The sequence below is a fragment of the Hydra vulgaris genome, chromosome 01 (assembly GCF_038396675.1).
Source record: "Hydra vulgaris chromosome 01, alternate assembly HydraT2T_AEP".
Lineage (NCBI taxonomy): Eukaryota > Metazoa > Cnidaria > Hydrozoa > Anthoathecata > Hydridae > Hydra > Hydra vulgaris.
In genome coordinates this window covers 45868219-45890131 of record NC_088920.1, presented here as the reverse complement: position 1 = coordinate 45890131, position 21913 = coordinate 45868219, and the positions used below count along the sequence as shown (strand labels likewise).

The window sequence follows — 21913 nt, the reverse complement described above, 5'->3', positions numbered from 1 at the left end:
ACAAATAAGTTATAAACAAATAAGTTATGAACAAATAAGTTATGAACAAACAAGTTATGAACAAATAAGTTATGAACAAATAAGTTATGAACAAATAAGGTATGAACAAATAAGTTTTTTATTTCATAAAGTTTACTATGATTATCTATTTAATTTTTGAAAATTCTATTTTGTAAGGTGATCCAAATATTCATTTATGTCCACTTGGGAAATATTGTCCACAAGGCTCTTTACCTAAAAATTGTCCTATTTTAACTTACCGTGATATGTATGGAGGCAAAAATATTTCAGACTGTTTTGCTTGTAAGCCTGGGTACTATTGCAGTATTGAAGGTATGTCTGATGTAAGAATTAGTCCGTGTCCTGTTGGACATTATTGTACTGAAAGGCAACCTCCACAGTGGTGTCCTGCAGGGAGCCGAAGAATAGAGCCTTATGGAAAAAGTATTGACAGCTGTGAAATATGTCCTGAACAGTTCTATTGTCCCTATGGATCTACAAATTATACAGGTATACCATGTTCACCTGGATTTTATTGCAAAAATGGATCAGCTCTGGAAAGTGAATGTCCAGGTGGATTTTATTGTCCAAGTATGACTGCAAATCCATTATTATGCCCAGGTATATTTATTTTAATAGATTTAAAAAAAAAAATTATTGTTTTTTTCTTTACTTTTTATTCTTTGTATATGTATAAGTATTTTATCTATATTAATTTACATATTACTGTACTTGAATATATACTACTATGTTATATATATGTATATATATATGTATATATATATATATATATATATATATATATATATATATATATATATATATATATATGTATATATATATATTTTTTTTTTGTTTATTCACCTCCTCAAGGCCAAGAAGGCCACTACAGATGAGGAGGCTACTTAATAGTGGTTATAACCCTCTCTCAACTCTATAACTCCGAAACACGAGCCTCGTCGAACAAGGCCGCTGCGCGGAGAAACAAGTTGAGCGCGGTACTACCAGGGACGTGGTGGGGATTGAACTCGGAACCTCTCGCTTATGAAGCGAGCGCTTTACCACTACACCACTACCGCATATATATAAACAGTGGACTTCAAATTTAAAAAAAATCTTGCAGTTATTGAACGTTTTTCTCTTTTATGTCATAATGATAGGTGAATCACATTATGCATAGTTTCATATAAATGGGAAGAAAAAATAAATTTTACTGTATACCTTATTAAATTTGTAGAGCAAGTTCTCAAAAATAATGTTTTTGAACACAATTCTGTTTTTAAACAAGTTCTAAGAGCAGATAATTGAGTTTTTGTGATTAAAATTTCTTATTTCTCTGCTATTTTGAATTATAGTTAAAAATAAGGAATGTCTTCACTTAATACAAAAGTTAAAATTGTATATTACTACAACAGTATAATATAACAATAAATTTTCTATTTTCTGCTATTATTTTATTTATTTATTTTATTTTCTAGTTTTTATTATGAATTACTTTATACCTCTTTGTATAATTCAATTATTTATATAAACTTTCAACTATGGTAATTATTAAAAAGAATTTTAATGTGGCCACAAAAAATTTTTTTTGATATTTGCAATTTTACAAAATTGTCTATATAGAAATTGTTGATGGTGCTTAGTGTAATTTCAGTATATACATCTCAAATAGGTGGAAAGAGAAGAAAAGGAAGAATTATGGATTGATTTTATAATGTTTTGAAAAATATTGGAGGAAATATAAGGTTGGTTGTATGTGGAGACATGTTGGTACAACATCATGTTGGTACAACAACAGATGGTTTTGAGGGTGAATAAAGGGTTTAGTGATCAGTCATTTGCTTTTTGTTAATGCTTTGAAGTTCTCTCTAAAGAGTTCAGTGTTAGTTAACCACAGGAATTTTTTCAAACAAGTTTTTAAACACAAAAAATATGCTGACAAATAGAAAGAAAATAGAAGAAGAAAAAAAGTAAAAGAAAAAAATTAATTATTAAAGTTTTTACTTTATATTTATATTACTTTATATTATAACCTCACCATGGTCAATGGAGCTGCTATGGTCTAGGAGACTTTTTTTTTTAATTGTGACAACCCTCCTTCAATACTTTGATATCAAAGTATGAGCCTTGGTCACTGCACATAGAAACAAGTTCAAGAGTGATGGAGGGGCATGGAGAGAGATAATCAGGGGCATGATGGAGATTGAACTTGATCTGAGTTCAATTTGAAACTTCTAAAGTTTTTTTATTTTGTTTACACTTTATAATTGTCTACGACAAGTTACGTCAAATGCTGCTCATAGAGTTAGGATAGTTGAAAACTGGAGATTTGCAAATGCAAGCTAAGTTGTTCCCACTCCATATATTTACAATAGCTTGCTTTGCAAGCAAGAGGTTTTAAGTTTGATCCTTAGTTTGATCCTTTAAGTTTGATCCTTACCACATCCCTTGATGTTCAACTAGTTTCCCAGTGCAGCATTCTTGTTTATTAAAGTTTGTGTTTTGGACTTAAATGGTTAAGAGAGAGTTGTATTAACAATAGATCAGAAATAAAATGAGTAGCTACCTCAACTGTTGTGACCTCTTTAGCCTCGAAGGGTTAAGTTTTAAAAAAATCTACTGTATGTAGATATATAAAATACTATATAAAAGTATAGAAGTTCTTTTTCTATATTGTTCAACTTAAATAAATTTAAATTTTTTTTTTTTTTTTTTTAAATAAGGTTTTACAATAAATTGTGTAGGCATAAACTGCCTGTCAACCTGATAATATAATACTTGACAATTACAGAGTTTGTATAACTAATAGAAAATAAAATGTGGATTAGTCGTAGAGAAGCCATTCATTTTTTAGATGATTATCTAGAAGCAGTTTAAATATTTTTAGAGATAACGCTGATACAATGTGATTAGGAAGAGAGTTCCATTTATTTATTATTCTTAGAGAAAAAAAATTCATACGTAAATTTAATCGCGAAGATTGTTTTTTTAGTTTATATATATGACCATGAGTAATAAATTTACTATCTATTTCAAAAAGACTTTTTTCACTATTGTTGTTTTTGCACCATTTGTAGACGTTGATTAGGTCTGCACGAAGTAGCCTGTATTTTACAGTTGTCATATTTAATGCCAACAATCTTTGTTCATACGGTAGATCCTGTAATCCATTGATTCGTTTCGATGCTCTTCTTAACACATTTTCTAGTTGCCGTTTGTATTTGAGAAGTCCAGGGTTACAGATTGATCCACAGTATTCTAGGTGAGGGCGGACTAGTGCTGAAAATAGTTTTTTGAAGAATAATAAGTCTGGATATGATGTAAATGTTCTTTTTATTATTCCTATTATTTGTGTGGCTTTGTTGACTTGAATAGTTGTGTGTTTGGAAAATAATAAGTTCGAATCTATGTGAACACCTAAATCTCGTTCGCAATTTGTGGTTTTAATGTTTACTCTTATATTTTTTTCTGGATCATGCATATTATAAGTATGGGATTTGTTGTTATTTCCTAAGTGCATTACAGAACATTTATCAATGTTAAATTTCATTCCCCATTTTTGAGACCATGTAACAAGAGCCTCGATGTCATTTTGTAATTCTTGCGCAGATTGAGTATTTTCAATAGAAATTTAGTATCGTCAGCAAAAAGAACAGTTTTTGATTTGATTACTTCAGGGATATCGTTGACATATATAATAAAAAGTAAAGCTGAAAGGACGGAGCCTTGGGGAACTCCACTTTTAACGGTTACCCAGTTTGAATAGTTTCCATTAACAACAACTCTTTGTCTACGGTTTTTCAAAAAGTTTTTAATCCAATATAGTATTGATCCATTTATACCATAAGCTTTAAGTTTAGAAATAAGAAATTTATGTGGAACTTTGTCAAAGGCTTTTTCAAAATTAAGATAAATGTTGTCGATGGGAATATTATTATCAAGTGATGACGTCCAATAATTAGTTACAGTTAAAAGGTTAGTTAAGCAGGAATGATCTGGAAGAAATCCATATTGGTGTGGACTTAATAAGTTATTTTTAATCAGGTGTGTCATAATATGATTTTTTATAATTTTTTCAAAGATTTTTATTAAAGTACAAGTTATACTGATAGGTCTATAATTAAGTGCTTTTGATCTGTCTCCTTTTTTGAATATGGGTGTAATTGTTGCGTCTTTCCATATTTGGGGTATTGATCCACTCTCAAGTACTTTGTTAAAAATAGTAGATAGATGTTTAGACATTTGAAAGCAAGTTTTCTTAAATATTATTGGGTGTAATGCATCAGGGCCTGGTGATTTAGATGAGTTTAGACTTTTGAGGTATGTTTCGATATTTTCCGGACTTAGATCAATATTGTTTGTTAGTGGATTTACATTTTTATATGTTAAATGGTGGTGTTAAATGGTTAGGTTAAATGGTGGTGTTGCTGTTATTTTTTTGTTTGAAAAAGTATCAGCAAAAAAAATATTGAATAGATGAGCTTTATCTAGATCAGTAGTTGCAACAATATTATTGTATTGGATGTCAGGGAATGCTTCTTTGTTTTTTCTTTTTGATTTGACATACGAGTAAAATGCTTTTGGATTTTGGTCTATGTCTTTCGCCAGTTTTTTTTCAAATTCAATAATTGCTTTTCTGCACGCTGCTTTTGCTTTGTTTCGTGAAATGCGGTACTCATTATATGTTTCTTCATTTCTGTTCAATATATATTGACGATATTTCTCTCGTTTAAATTTAAGTTCATTGATTATTTGAAAGTCAATCCATTTTAAGCGTTTTATATTATTAAAGTTAGATTTTGGGATATTATTGTTGATAGTAGTTTTAAGTTTATTGAAAAAGATACTCCATAGTTGGTCTGAGTTGGATGTTGGACAGAGTGTAATATTTGCAAGGTCTTCATTAATTTTGTCATAGTTCCCTTTTGTGTATAAATGCTTAGTATGGTATTGTGGTATATTTATAATAGATTCAATCGATACAGTAAAGTAGAGTAGTTGATGATGACTTTTGCCAATGGGTGCTAGATGAGTTAAAAAGGAAATCATGTTTTCATCAGAAGTAAATAAGAGGTCAATTGTAGAAGGACTTTGATTTTGTCTGATGTGTGTTGCTTTAAAAGAACTGTTAAAACCAATTTACATTAGAAAACTATGGAAAAGAGGAACATATTAATTTATAAAAAGAGGAACAGATTAATTTATAAAAAGAGGAATTCAAAGTGGTGATACAAAATTTCTGTTTTTGTTTTTTTTTAATATTTTATAAACCCATTTTTCTTTTTTTAGTAAATATTATTTGATCCAAAACTTGTGAGCAAAATATTAATTTTAACTTTATGCTGATTTCCTTTTAAGTTTATTATTTTAATTTTAATTTGAAAGTTCTTAATTTTAGTCCTTTTTTTTTTTTTTTGCTTTTTTATAAAAAGATTAAATTATGATTTTATAACTAAATTAAGATTTTATAAAAAAAGTCATAAAACTAAAAATAAAGTAAATTTAAAAAATGATTACATGGCACAGCGACCCAGATTAACCTAAAAACGGCAAAAAGTCCATACAAAAAATGAAAGCTATATCATTTTTAGACTGAAAATGTTAAAGTAAACTGCTTTTTGATCTAAAATCAACTTCAAATAATTTTGTAGATATTACTAATGCGTAATTTTAAAGGAATATATGTGTAAAAAAATTAAATTTATCACCATAAAATTATGAAAATTTAAGGTACAGTTAACTTGTAAGCAACCTTGTTTTCCTCCTCCAAACAAAACTTTGTTATTATTTTTGTTAAAGTAATGAGTGTTTATATATTTAAAATTTATTTGCTTTTTTTTTAGATTTAAAAAACAAGTTCTTTTTAATTTTTCTTTTCAATTAAAATCTTCTCAACTCAATTTTGACATTTTAAGTTGTATATAATTTAGATGGTTACTATTGCACCAATGGAACTGCTGCTCCTACTATTTGTGAATACCCATATTATTGTCCTTCAGGCAGCTCTTATTATCAAATTTGTCCATTAGGTTACCAAGCCACTACAATTGCAGGTAATAGAACATCAATAATAAATTCTTGCATGGTCTGTCAGGCTGGTTTCTATGGTAATGATCCTTTGCGAATAAATTGCTCTATATGTCCTGATGGTTATTATTGCCCTGAAGGTACTATTGATCCATTTCAAAATGCTTGTATAAAAGGGTATTATTGCCCGGCTGGTGCATCAGAAGGGGTAAACTTTAAATATTGCTGATTTAAATTATTATTGAGTCATAAATAAATTTACAAGGTTAATTTAATGACAATTTTTATTCAGTTGCCTTGCCCACCTGGTATGTATGGGAACTTAACAAAAGCTTCAAAACCATCAGATTGTTTTCTGTGTCCTGTAAATACCTTTAATAACCTAAAGGGAATGGAAGCATGCAGACCATGTGGTAGCAGTGCACGGTCACAAGAAGGTGAAATTAAGTGTACTTGCATTGGAATAAATCGTGCATTTCAGGTTTCTGATGGTTCTTGTGAATGTGAAAGTGGCTATATTTACTATGATCCAATGGATGTCAAGCAAGTTGAAGGAAATAGTGACAAGTCTTGTCAACCATTGGTATTTATTTTTTTACCTTTAAAACTTCTTTTTTTTATATATTTAATTGTATTTGTTAAAGGTCTTAAATTTAAATATCTTTAACATTCCATATTTAAATCCATAAAAAAAAATTTTTTTAATTTATACACACACAATTACATATATGTGTGTGTATATATATATTTATATATATATATATATATATATATATATATATATATATATATATATTTATATATATATATAAATATATATATATAAATATATATATATAAACTACTTTAATGACATCTTAATAGTATGGTGAAATTTATATAATTCAACAATACTATATCAATAGTATATTCACTGTAAATGATATATTTTAAATTTTATGTATATATATATATATATATAAAATATTAATTTATATATACATATATAAATTAATATTTTATATATTTTATAATTTTTATATATACTTATATTTACATATATATATATATATATATATATATATATATATATATATATATATATATATATATATATATATATATATGTATTTATATATATATGTATATATATATATATATATGAACTTAGATCATCTTTTTAATTATTTTGTATGTATGTATGTATGTATATATTTCAAGGCCAATGGCACTGGTATTGTTAAATGCACTGGTTAAATGCTCCTCTATGTGTACATATGTTTATGTATATATATGTTTTTGTATATATATATTTTTGTATATATATATATATATATATATATATATATATATATACATATATATTGTTAACTTTTATTGTTTTTTAAAAAACCACAAAAATAATGACTAGAAAGTTTTTTTAAGTAATAGTATTTTTGTTTTTGTTTTTTAAAAACATTTTTTTTAAACTTGCGCAGAGTGTTGCTACATCAACTATCTTATAGCCTGCTGCTACAAGAGAGTGTTGCTCATCAACTATCTAATAGCCTGTCTCGCAACGTAGTGTTTCTATATCGACTATCTAAATGCCTGACTTGCAACGGAGTGTTGCTACATCAACTATCTTATAGCCTGACTTGCAACGAATATATATATGTATATATATATATATATATATATATATATATATATATATATATATATATATATATATATATATATATATATATACACATATGCATATATACACATATGCATATATATATATATATATATATATATATATATATATATATATATATATATATATATATATGTATATATATACACATATGCATATATATATATATATACACATATATATATATATATATATATATATATATATATATATATATATATATTTATATATATATATATATATATATATATATTTATATATATATATATATATATATATATTTATATATATTTATATATATATATATATATATATATATATATATATATATATATATATATATATATATATATATACATGTGTATCATCTTTTTTTAGTTATTTTGTATGTATGAATATATTTCAAGGCCAATGACACTAGTTTAGTTGAGGAGGCCTCTCTTTTACTTGTTTTGCTCATAATCAGAGTTAATTAAATATAAATTAAAACTTGAATTACTTAAATTAAAGCAATTAGTTTTTAATAATTTAATTTTAGTTCAACATTTTTGTTTATTTTAATTTTGAACCTTGTTTCTATAGGTAAAATTTTATGTTATAATAATTTTCTACTTATTAATATAGTATTGTGTCAATAATTTTTTTTGAAAACATACAATAATTTTTAATTTTTTTATTAGGTTGCTGACCGCTGTTCTGCAGGAATGGTGCGCATGTCTAATACACTTGAATGTGTTCAACCTGATAATGTTCCAGCCTCATACTGCAACGAAGCTTGTGGATCAGATGGTGGGAAAATTAATGTAACAGATGGTCGTTGCACTTGTAAAACATATACAGTGTTGTCTCAAGTCTGTAATAAAACATGTCAGTCACAGTCCCCCATTATTAAATTGCGGCGAGAGAAATCTGGTGAGCTATACCTGCTCATCATTGAGAGATCCACAAACACAGTTTTGAAAAAGATATTGCAGATTGGTGAGTTTGGAATTAATGACTTTGATTACTCTGAGAGATCTGTTGAGATAACAAATTTTGATAGTGAAGGCATTTTTGGTATAGTCCCATCAGATGTCAATGCTGTTTTGAATTTTTTAAATGCTTCATTCAACCAATCAGGATTAGTTTCAAGAAAAAGGCGTAGTATTGATGCTCCATCACCAAATAGTTTGGTAGGAATTCGATCTCCAATTGTATGTGTTCTAATTGAACAGGCAGTTTTTTTCAAAATAAACATTAATCTTTTTAATCGTTCATTGAGTAATTATCCTATCTACAGCAAAAATCATTTGTTCAATTCAAACCCATCATTTGACTATGGTCAGTTTCGCCAGCTGAATTTGTTAATACAGTCAACGAACTTAACACTTTATTCTTTTGCCAATGTGTTTTCAGAACCTGGAGTGTATGTGTTTTATGATAATGCAGACTACAGAAGAGAAACTATCATTTTTGTTCCAAAGAAGGGAGTATCCTGTCCAGAACGAATAGAAGCATCATCACCTATATTTCTTCCAAAATTTGGCATTGGTGTTACTGGGGTATATATAAACTTTTGTTATGTTACATAAAACTGCTGTTATGTAGTTTCTATTTCTATCTATTTCACTAAAAAATATTTCACTAAAAAGTCTCTATTCTATCTAATTCACTAAAAAATATCATAATGTTTTTATTACCTGAGAAACTTTTATTACCTGAGAAACTTAAAGTTGTTAATACAAACATTATGAAGTTATTTGTTTTTATTTAGCATAATTTACACATACACACACACACGTACACATAAATATGTATGTGTGTATATTCATATATATATATATATATATATATATATATATATATATATATATATATGCAAATATATATATGTATATCATCTTTTTAATTATTTTTTAAATAAAAAGGCAAAAACATTTTGTTCTTTTAGACTCCAAATGAATTACCGAATTGGTCTTTGATTTGGACATGCATTTTGCTTATGCTTGTTTTTGTTTTTATCATGATTATTTTAGCTATTTTATGGAGACCAAAAGAAATAGGTAATACAGTGTCAAGCATTACAATCAACATTATGTACTTTCTCATTACTATCATCTTTTTCATTTTGTCATTATTATCAATATCATCATAAAGCAAACATCATAAACATCATCATTGTAATTAAATTACAATGAGGATGTTTATGATTGTAATTGGTTTTTATATTATTATTCACATGTTAGAAAGAAATTAATTTGTTTGAAAGTTGAATTGTAGTTACTTTGTTTAACATTAATAAAAAATGTAATGCAATAAAATATCTGTCTTAAAAGAGTGTCTACTAAATACTACTACTACTACTACTACTACTACTACTACTACTACTACTACTACTACTACTACTACTACTACTACTACTACTACTACTAAATAATAATAACAATATATTATAATAATATAGGATAAAAAAAAATTAATACAAATTATAGTAATAGTATTACTATTACTATAATTTGTATTAATTTTTTTTAATTATATTTAATAATATAGTATGTATTATATATTATATTTAATAATATTATATTTAAATTAAAATAAATTTAATATAAAAATATTATATTTAATAATATAGTAATTAATAATAACTGTCTTTAAACCTTTGAGTTTTGAACTTTAAAGTTTAAAGAATTAAGAGAATTTTATTTTTAAAATTTTTTCTTAAAAACAGAAAATTTGTGTGAATTCTACTTTTTATTTTACACAGGCATTTATCCGAAAAGTTTCTTGCGTCCAAAGTACCGAGCCCTTGGTGCACCATTACCAGTTATACCTATTCCAGGTGTATCAGATAATCTGAAAAATTATCAGCATTTGTCTGTAACATATGATGACAATGCTACTTTTGCAGATAACAATAGCTTGCTCGAGAATTTTAATGTGAGAACATTGTATGACAAAATTGAGGATCAGACACTACATATTTCTTCTCAGTTAAATAATCATCAGTTAGATTTAAGAAGGTTTTATGATAAAATAATACAACAAACAGAGGGGTTAAAGACAATGCTAAAAAATCTGGATCTTAAAGCTTTAATGGAATTTAACAAACATAATAATGAAGAAAAACATGTAGAGTGTGATGGACATCAAAACAGTGGTTATTTTTCTTTATTATTTTTCTTTATTATTTTTCTTTATTATTTTTCTTTATTATTTTTCTTTATTTTTGTAGTTATTGTTTAAGATTATTTTTTAGAAAATTTTTTTTTAATTGTAGCTTTTTTAATTTAGATGTTTTACCATTTAAATTACTTTCCAAAAGTGTTTTAACCAGACAAGAAGAGTTGCAAAAAATATTAAATTCTTTACTTGATAGATACAATAACAACTGGCAACCTGTGCCAGTTGCTAATGCCAGAGTAAAAAAAGGTATCTGATTTATTTAAACACTATATTTTGAATACCAAGTAGTTCTTTTTTGCATTCTTTTTTTTTTTTTTTAATTTTTTTTTATTGTGAAGAAGTTTCTATACAAGATTTTAGCAGTGGGGATTTAAGTGCTGTGTTACACATGATGAGTGCAGAAAGAACACAACTAGAGCAAGACCTGCAGGAAGAAGAAAACATTGCTTTAAAGGAATTTCATGACAATAAGGTACTTTTATTCTGTTACTTTTTTTTATTCTATCATTTTTCTATTTTATCATTCTATCTAGTATTTTATCATGCTGCCATATCTTACAGAAATTAATTTTCTTTTTCTTTTTTCTTATTTCTGTAGTAATGGATCTGTGTTATTTTTTTGATTATTTTTTTTTATTCTTTTTGGTTTCTACTTTTTTATTTTATTTTTACTATTAGTTTTATTTTAACTTTTCATTCTACCTAGTTTCCAATCTACCTAGTTTCATTCTTTACAGAAATCGAACTAGGTAGTAGAAATTATGTTGCCAGTTATGGAACTAGGTAGTGGAAACTAGGTTTCTAGTTATAGAACTAGGTATTCTTATAAAAACAGATCATAAAGTGGTTAGTTTTAATAATTATTTTTATCAAATTAATTAATATTTAAATAGTTTTAAATATTTCATGTTTTATTTAATATTTTTCATTTAATTATCTTGAGCTAATTTTGGCTAAACTTGTTCTAAGTAATGTTCAGTGTTTTTTGTTTTTTCAGTTATTATAACTGTTAACTTAGTTATTTGAATAGTTAATTAGAATAATTAGTTAAAATAATTGATTAAAATAATTAATTAAAATAGTTAATGCGTTTAGCAGTGTTATTAGCAAAAGTTCTTTAATGAACATAGCAAAAATAAATAAAGTGTTAATTTAAGTTATGATAAACTTAAGTGTTTAGTAATATTAAGTAGATTTACTTATTTTATTTTACCACTTCTGTGGTAAAATACAATCAGTCTGTATTTTACAGTCTGTATATTATTTTACTGCATTTTACGTCTATATTCTACAGACTTACTAATTGTATTTTACTACTAATTATTAAATAATTACAGGAGAAAAAAAGAAAAGCATTAATGGCACAGATGAGTGCAAAGTTGGTTAACCAACTCTCAGGTGAATTGAATATAATTGAAATGAAACCTATTATTGATATGCATGGAAATGAACTTACAGAAGCCGATAACTCTTTTATGGACGTTCAAGATGAAAAACTTAATGCGCTAGTTGAGAAGTTGAAAGAAAACAGAGTTGCCAAGATTAAAGAATTAAATTGGCGTCATGAAAACATGGTTAGTTTTTTCTTTTTGTTACAAACTACTTTTTTTTATATTCTTTTACTTCACAATATTTTCTAATTATTAAAGTTGCACCTTTTAACATTTTATTAATATAAATTTTAATATTGTTTATACTTTTAACATTGTTATTACTCTAATAATCATGGCCATCATAGAAATTTTAGTTTTTATGTAAAAATAAGTAAAAACATCAAGTTGCTTTTTTGCATCGAGTATCAATAATATTATTGTTAATGTTAACATCAAGTTGCTTTTTACATCGAGTATCAATAATATTATTGTTAATGTTAATATCAAGTTTCTTTTTTTTTTATTTGAACAAAAGCTATCAATTATAAAGTAATGATTTTTTACAAGATGTTGCAATTAATTTTTTATTTTAAGTTTAATACTTTTTAAAATGTATAAAAATATACAACTACTGTTTTTACTCTTGTTATTTTTTCAATTTGCTTTGTAAATTTATTTTATAAAGTTAAATTGGAAAATTAAATTAAAATAAATTAAATTGAAAAAACATTATTTTAATTATGTAAACTGTTTTTAATTAATAATAATTTTCTAGATGAAACATCAGTTTTTAAATCATATTTTGAAGTTAAACATCCAAAATCACTTTAAGCAGACAAAACTCAAACACAACTTTTTAAGCAGACAAAACTCAAACACAACTTCACATCTCTTTAACATGTCCAGCAGCATTTAGTCTCCCTAAGACTTTTTTTGAAAATTCAAAAGTTGTTTGAAATTTTTTTTTACTTAAACATGAAAAGATAATCACTTAAACGTGAAGAGATAAACACTTAAGCATAAAAAGATAAACATTTAAACATGAAAAGATAACCATTTAAACATGAAAAGAAAAACATTGAACCAAACTTAAGATGATTAAGCCAAATCAGAATATTTTGTAAAAAAATTTGCTAATGATAGCTGGGAGTTAACAGGTCGTCATTAACATAGCTTGTTCTGGAAGACCACTAAAGCTTAGTGACCATGACAAAAGCAACAAAAAAAAAGAAAAAGCAACAAAAAGTTAGCTCAAATATTCTACCAATCCTTTTCTAATCAAATTGTAAACAAAGAACTTGTTTGAAGAACATTAGCAATATAAGGTATTGGGTCTTACATTGCAATAAGAAAACCTATCTTGTCAATCATAGGCTGTTGTAAAAGACAAAAATGGTGCAAATAATGTTTGCATTGGGCAGTTGAAGATTGGACAAAAGTAATTTGGAGCTATGAGTCAAATTTTCAGGTTGTGAATCATAAAGGAAGAATATACATTAAAAGATTTGCAATTGAGAAATATTGTGAGCGCTATTTACAAGCAAGATAACAAAATGGTTGAGGCTCAGTAGGCATATGGAGATGTTTTTCCCACAAAGGCCTTGGTTTTTGTGAGCTGTATAATGGCCATATCAACCAATATACTTACAAAAACACACTTATGACAGAAGCAAACAATACATCTTCTAGCAGGATGAGGCTCCAGCACACACAGTACATAGTTTAACAAATTGGTTTACCACAATGAAGATCAATTTGTTGCCTTGGTGCCCTAGATCACCAGATATCAACCCAATAGAAAATATTCAATTGGTAAACCATCAAATTCAATCAACTGAGCATTTGAAGCAACTTCTGAGCGAGTACTGGTTAAAAGTGGCGCATGATATGCGCATGAAATTGATCAAATCAATGCAGAGACGAGTTCTTCTTTGCTATCGAGACAAAGGAGGACGCTATAAATATTAAATTTTTTTTTTTTAATTTTTGTGTTCTAAACCTTAATTCAATTAAATTTTTATTCAACTCATTTTATGATTATATTTTATTATTAAATTTTTTTGAATTATTATTTTTAACTATCTTATCTTATTAATGTTAGTTGTATAGCTAATAAATTGTTCTTTTAAAAATAAAAAAAATTAATTAAATTCATTTTCCTGAATTTTTTTTAGTTGAAAAACCCTAAAAAGTTTGATTAAAATTACCATCTTGATTAAACTTTTTTGCAAAGCTGTATATGTACATAAATATATATATACATATATATATATATATATATATATATATATATATATATATATATATATATATATATATATATATATATATATATATATATATATATATATATATATATATATATATATATGTAAACATCATTTGTATAATATACACATTTTATATTAAAAAACTAGAAGTTACTAGTTTATTTCAATTATTTAGGCAAATAAAGGAAATTTTAAAATTGCTGAGATAGATATCATGGAGGATCTTCAGGTAGAACCACAGCACATTGCTTTAGAGCTAGCTTCTCTTGAAGAGAGTAAAAATAATGCTGAAGAAAATATTCAAAAAATTGCTCAGCAAACAATAAACTACAGAAGACTTATGAGTGACAACTTTGCAGCACAAATGGTTTAATTTTTTTTTAGATTGTAATAAATATTTTGTTATACTTTTTATATATACTTAGTTATGTTGTTTTTTTCTTTTTCATGATGTCTTGTTTTTTATAGAATACACTTTTTGAGAGTTCTGTAGAGTATAATAGTGAAGCTCAAAAATTAATTAACGAAGAACAAAAATTGACAGAAAAACTGCAAAAGGAATTAGATTTAAAAAAAGCAGCTCAGATTGCTATATTTGATGAAAAACTTAATCAACGTAAAGCTGCTCGGCTAAGGAAACTGAAAGAACAACAAGAAGCAGAAACAAGTTTGGTAGGCTGTTTTTTTTACTTTTTTTTTTTTTTTTTTTTTTTAAACATCTTCGCTTCCAACAAGGCTGCAAGCAGCCACTAATTAAAGTTGGAAGTTACTGTAAGAGAAAAGATGAAGATTGTAGAGCAAGATAACGATTGACGGACGATTTAAAAGATTGCAAATTATATGAATCAGGAAAGCAAGATGAAGGAAGCGAATTCCAAAGAGCTGATGTTCGAGGAAAAAAACTAGACGAATAAGCGTTTTTGGAGCACTTAGGAACAGTCACAGAAAAAGGATGACACTTAATTGAATGACGAGTAACACGAGAATGAATTTTAGTAGATGGCACAAGAGACGCTAGCTCTTTCGAGCAGTGCCCATTATAGTATTTGTAGAAAAGAGAAAGAGAAGCAACATTACGACGATGTGATAATGGTTGAAGGTTGGCTGCAAGAGCAGGTCCAACTATGTTTACAATGCGTTTTTGCACCTTGTCTAAAAGAGAAAGGGCATCATTAGAAGATCCGCCCCAGATATGGCAACAGTATTCCATACAAGGCCGGATTTGAGATTTATAGAGGTAGAGAATAGAATCCAGAGTAAGAAAGTGGCGAGCTCGATAAAGAGATGCAACCTTAGCAGATGCTAATTTTGCAACCGATTTGATATATGGTTTCCAAGAAAGATTGGAAGTAAGAGTTAATCCTAGAAGATGAAGAGTAGGTGACTCATCGAGTACATCACCGTTCATAAATATAGGAAGATCTAAATTATTGCGATAACGATTGGCTGAAAAAAATTGAGTTTTATCTGAATTAAAGTTCACCAGCCACTGTGAGCCCCATGCTGTAGCAGAAGTGAGATCCTTTTCAAGCTCAAATGCCCCCTCCAGGCAATCAGAGGGTGTTGGTTTCTTATCACGACAAGAATAAATGGTAGTATCATCAGCAAACAATGCCACCTTAGATGTGAGAATATCTGGAAGATCGTTAATGTAAATTAAAAAGAGTATAGGGCCAAGGATAGAACCTTGAGGAACCCCTGAAGTTACAGAATAAGAAGAAGAGTGTTGTCCATCGAGGACAACTTTTATGCTACGATTGGAAAGGAAGGATTCAATGATCTTAAAGATGTTGCCGGATACACCATAAGAAGAAAGCTTATGGAGAAGACCAGCATGCCAAACTTTATCAAACGCTTTTGAAATGTCAAGAGCGATGGCCTTAACCTCTCCACCTTCATCTAATGCACGATAAAACCTGTCAGTTATTACTGTTAGCAAATCAGCTGTAGAACGAGAAGATCGAAATCCATATTGATGGTCAGAAAGTAAGTTATTAGATTCAAGATGAGAAATTAAGTGTTTGTTAATTAAAGATTCAAAAACCTTGCTTATGATAGGAAGAAGACTTATGGGACGGTAGTTAGACGAATCAGATCGCTCCCCAGAATTTTTGAAGATAGGGATAACAGATGCGGCTTTCCAGCAGGCTGGAAAACAAGACTCTGATAAGCACTTGTTGAATAGTTTTGAGAGTATAGACGACAGCTCTGGAGATTACTTCTGCAAGACAATAACAGGTATGTTGTCTGGGCCACAAGCTGTAGAAGAGTCTAGACAGGAAATCACTTTAGATACAGATGCTGAAGTGATATGAATGTCAAGCAATGAATCAACCTGTTTGTTGGCAATATCAGGTAGAACGCAATTAGTGGAATCAAGAGATGATATTGATGAAAAGTTTTTAGCAAACAGTTCGGCTTTGTCTTTAGGTGAGGTGACAAAGTCTGAACCATACAAGAGAGGTGGAATTATAGATTTGCCCTTATTATTGATATTATTAAAGATTCTCCAGAAGTCACGAGAGCCTAATTTTTGAGATGAGATACGAGATTTCATGACCTGAGAATAGCGGGTTTTGGCGTTAGACAAAACCTTTTTACAGTTGTTTCTAGCAGTAATGAAAAGACGTCTGTTTTCTGGAGAATTGTTTTGCTGATAAATATGGAAGTAACGGTTTCGATTGGCAATCGCAGCAGCACAGTGTGAGGAAAACCATGGAGGAGAGTGAGGCTTGACCTGGAATCGTCGAGAGGGAATAAAAGATTCCATGCCAGCCTGAATCCACGAAGTTATATAAGAAGCACATTTGTCGACAGGAAGTTGAAAGATTTCTACCCAAGGGCCATCACGAAGAAAATCACGGAAAGAATCCCAGTCAGCTTTACTGTAGTTGTAAGAGGTTCGATAGTAGGGGTATTCAGGTGATGAAGAAGAATGAGATATTAGTTTTAAAGAGATCAAACTGTGATCAGAAGCACCTAAGGGTGAATGTGGAGAAACTGAGCACTGACTAGGATCAGAAACAAGACATAAGTCGAGTAGAGAAGGTAAATGATTAGAGTTTTAGAATTACTATTGAGTTAGGGATTGAGAAAGGCAAAAGTTGTGGGCTTTAATGCCTGCAGAGTCACTGACACTAGAGCCAAGCCATTCAGAGTGGTGAGCATTAAAGTCACCGACAACAACTATATTAGCTGATGGATAAAGAGAGAGGGCTTGGTCAATATGATCAGAAATAACATCAAAAAGTGTACAGTCTCGAGATGAAGGAGATTGATATAGAACAAAGAGAAAGGCAATAGCGTGAAGTGGTGCTAAACGAAAGCACATGAAAGAATAGTCTGTGGATTCAAACCTAGTTTCACGACAAACAGGTGAATTCTTACGAATGTAAATGCCCAGGCCAAGCATGTGACTATTGGAGTCTTTACGAATCAGAGGAAGATAACCATCAACACTAAGATCACAAGATGAGACAGCCGAACTTAAATTAGTCTCACAAAGAGCAAGTAGGTCTGGTGAACTTTGCAAGAGATAAGACTCAACAGAAGAAAAGTTACTTCGAAGACCACAAATATTAGTGAATGATAGGTTTAGAGAACTTGGTGATGATGATGGTTTTTTGTGTTTTATAGTTTTTGGTACTTTATTCATTTTTAAATTAGATTGAAGAACTTGACTCAAAGCATAGATAGTACTCAGAACACCGTTTAATAGCCCAAGCAATTGCCTCATTACTACTAATAAACCCTAAGCCGTAACAAAGGGCTCCAAATGTGGCCTCCGCAATGCACACCAAAAGTACAAACAGGGACACCATCCATGCGCAACATGGCACTGTTAATACTTTGATATTTTTCAGCTGTTGATGGAATCAGCCTCTCTGAGAGCTACCACAAAGTTCGGGAAACCTGACTACCAGCCGGCCTCAGAACCATAAAACTGAGTTTTAGAGCTGTACCCTCATAAGGAGATAATAGAATGAGTTGCCTAGTCATAAAAACAGTGACACAAGCAAACCCATGCATTGAGTCAAGAAGATCCAGCATTCAACATCCTAAACTGGAAACAATGTATTAAAAATACATCTGCGCCAGCCTAATAGATGAAGAAGGGGTGCGAGGCTGGTCAACAGATAGAATCTTTTATTCAATTTTTTATTTATACAATTTATACAATTATTTATACAACAGATAGAAACTTTTATTATATCTTATTATTTTACTTTACTACAAAAGTTGACTGAGATTTCTTTTATGACTTTCTGCATGCTGGTTGCATTGGTTACACCCTAATTTGTAATTTCCAGATATTGCTTAACAAAAGGTTTGATTTTTTTGTGATTGATTTGTGTGAAAATTGTGTGAGTTTGGGGGCTAACAAACATTGACTTTGTGTGCTGCAAACTGCTTAACTTTCACTTTGCATAAGAATCTGACATGTTGCTACATTTTAACAGTCCAATCATTGTTGCAAATCCTTTGCAAAATTTGAAGCCATCACAAATCTTTTTTTGAGAAGGTTTGTCTTAAATCTAGTATAGCACAATTGCGTACAAGCACTAACATTTCCACTAAGAGATAGTAAAAGTTTTGAGCTTGAAATCTGTATGTCCTTTACAGCCAAGCGGTACATCGTGCTGATAGTTTTTGGAGTTATAATTTTTGGTCCTCTACAGAATTTACCAAGGATTGATGCTATCTATTGGTTTGATGCATTGATGCATGGATCTTTTTTGCCATAACTTATTATATATATATATATATATATATATATATATATATATATATATATATATATATATATATATATATATATATATATATATATATATATATATATATATAGTAGTCCAAAGCATTCTTTAAAACTTTGCATTAAAATTTTGCTAATAAAATTTAAAATTTAAATAAAGTTTAAAATTTTGCTAATAAAAAATACTAAAAGTATTGGTTTTTAAACTATTTTAAAAACTGGTTTTTAAAATAGTTTTTTTTCGACTAATTGTTTTATAGTTAATATAATTATTTTATAGCAATTCTTAACTAATTTTCATAGTAATTTTTATTTATTATTTAATTGCACATAAGGCATTACAAAATGGTCAAAGCACAGTTGAACTTGAAAAAAGGTATGAAAGACAACGAAAGGTTTTGGACACCTCTTTTGAAACAGAGAAAACAGAGCACATTGCTGAGATAAATAAAAAAATCTATGAAGAATTTCAAGAAGTATTTAAACAGAATCATCACCTTCTAATAAAAAAGGTATTTTAATTTTAGTTTTTTTCTTCAAAACATTGCATTAAAGTTGCTCAAGTTGTATATAGTTGTACAAACTAAATCAGTTGCTGCTGTTTAAACGTTTGTTGCATTAAAAGATCATATACACAATTTTCATAAAAAACTCTATTGCGCCTTTTCAGGTGCAAAAGTGGTTTTGCAAGAAAATTTGGTTTGGGCATTATGTGTCAATAAATGGTAAACATTAATTTATGGGATGGCGTAAATGTGGGTCAAGTGTGGCTATGGTATTTATACCACTTAGGTGGTAGCCACATATGGCCCACATGTGGCTATAATACTCATACTACTTAAGTATAAAAAATACCAGGACTATACATTATCTTCACCATTTTGTAAATCACTTGTGACACAAATCAAGTATTCCTGTCAGGTACACTCTTAGTTCTTTCAGAAAGTGAGCTAGAAAATGTTAGTAAAACTTTACTAACATTTCCTAAATAAGATTATTTATACTGTTAGGAAAAAAGTAATGTTTAGATCAGAAGAAAAATACCACTGACATTAAAAGTTGGTTTTGTTAAACAGATAATAAAAATGAATCCCTATAAATTTATTTGTTTGATATTTATAGTACATTTATAGTATTTATAATACAATAACAACATTTATTCAATTTGATATTATTTGGTTTTAATTCAAATTTAATAATAAAGCATGGGAAAAAAAATACATTTCTGTTTCTTACATTATGTTTTATGAAATTCATATTTAAAAAAAATGATGAGATATTATTATCATATTAAATTAAATAACTTTATTTTTTAAATGCTAACTTTAAATAATTTAATAAAAGTTTCTGGATTCTAAAGTAAGCAACTTTAAAACTGTAGACTTTTTTTTAGATTTTTTTTAGCTTTATTCTTTTTTGATATACTGTTTCTAGATTGAAAATAACAAAGATGTTAAACCTGAAAAATTAATGGAAGCAATAGATGAGTTAAGAAAAAGTAGCTATAGTGTTGCTGATAAACTGGACAAAGAAATGAAGCACAGCATAGAAGAGTTTCAGGTTTCAAAATCTGTCATATTATATGTCAATATGTTTGTGTATGTATATACATATCATATCCCATACGTTTTGCTTGTTCTATTTTTTTAAGTATGTTTTGCAATATACAAATGTGTGATTAAATAATTTTAAAATTTTTGACTATTTTTTTCCAAGATAAAACTTGCAGCTCGTAAAGCTATGAGACAAAATAAGATCAAAGAAAAAGCACAAGAAGCTGCATTAAAAAAGTTATCTGATGCGCAAAGTGAACTATTTATAAGAAACAGTTCTCAAATTTCCCATGAAGTAACTATTCCTCAATTTACATTTGGAATGTTACCTGAGAAACAGGTCTTCTTTATTTTATTTTTTTTTTTTACGTTTTATAAATTACTTTAGGCTTATTATTTTTTGAGTTTTCTATTTTGAAATTATTTATTTGTTTTTTTATTATAATTATTTATTTTTTATTTATAATTTACAATCTATTGTTGTGTGTGTGTGTTTACAAACTTATGAATATTTACAAACAATCAAAAAGATTATCGTTTATAATTTTTTGAGTTTTCCATTTTAAAATTATTAATTTTTTATTTTTTACTATTTATTTATTTACAATCTATTTTGTGTGTTTTACAAACTTATGAGTATTTACAAACAATCAAAAAGACAATTATTAGCAGTTAGACAAATGTATCATATTAAGAGCTAAACCCATTTTTTGCTTATTCAAAAATCCAATTTATGATATGATGGCTATTAAAAAATTTTCAACAGATATTTTTTATACTTTATGCATATATGTTTTATGTATAAAGTAGGCTATACATTCTTTAACCACAACAAAGAAACAAAAATAAAAGAACTATTAAATTTTGAAATCACCACAACATTGGTGCATTAGCTGTTACTCCAAAATAAAAAAATGAAAGAGAAAGAATTTATATTTGAAGTGTAAATAGTTTTCTCAACCATACATTTCTCAACTCTTAATTTTCTTTTCTTTTATTCTCTGGCAAAAAAAGGTCAACAGTTAATAAGTGTCAGTTCCGCTTAAAATTTTAATTTCGTTTCATTACCACCATTTTAATAATAAGTTAATTTGTTAAAAAAAAAATTA

General features: G+C 27.9%; 1 protein-coding gene across 1 annotated transcript in view; it reads left to right on the top strand.

The window, feature by feature from the left end:
- Positions 1–21913, top strand: part of LOC100200478 (uncharacterized) — a 157007-nt gene that overhangs the window by 112319 nt on the left and 22775 nt on the right. The window contains exons 75-88 of the mRNA XM_065788338.1: positions 178–621; positions 5931–6235; positions 6320–6610; positions 8368–9228; positions 9618–9729; positions 10434–10826; positions 10961–11098; positions 11191–11324; positions 12190–12426; positions 14671–14862; positions 14964–15167; positions 19587–19763; positions 20686–20811; positions 20968–21144. Of these exons, the coding sequence (XP_065644410.1) occupies positions 178–621; positions 5931–6235; positions 6320–6610; positions 8368–9228; positions 9618–9729; positions 10434–10826; positions 10961–11098; positions 11191–11324; positions 12190–12426; positions 14671–14862; positions 14964–15167; positions 19587–19763; positions 20686–20811; positions 20968–21144 (3791 nt within the window). The remainder of the gene's footprint in view (positions 1–177; positions 622–5930; positions 6236–6319; positions 6611–8367; positions 9229–9617; positions 9730–10433; positions 10827–10960; positions 11099–11190; positions 11325–12189; positions 12427–14670; positions 14863–14963; positions 15168–19586; positions 19764–20685; positions 20812–20967; positions 21145–21913) is intronic.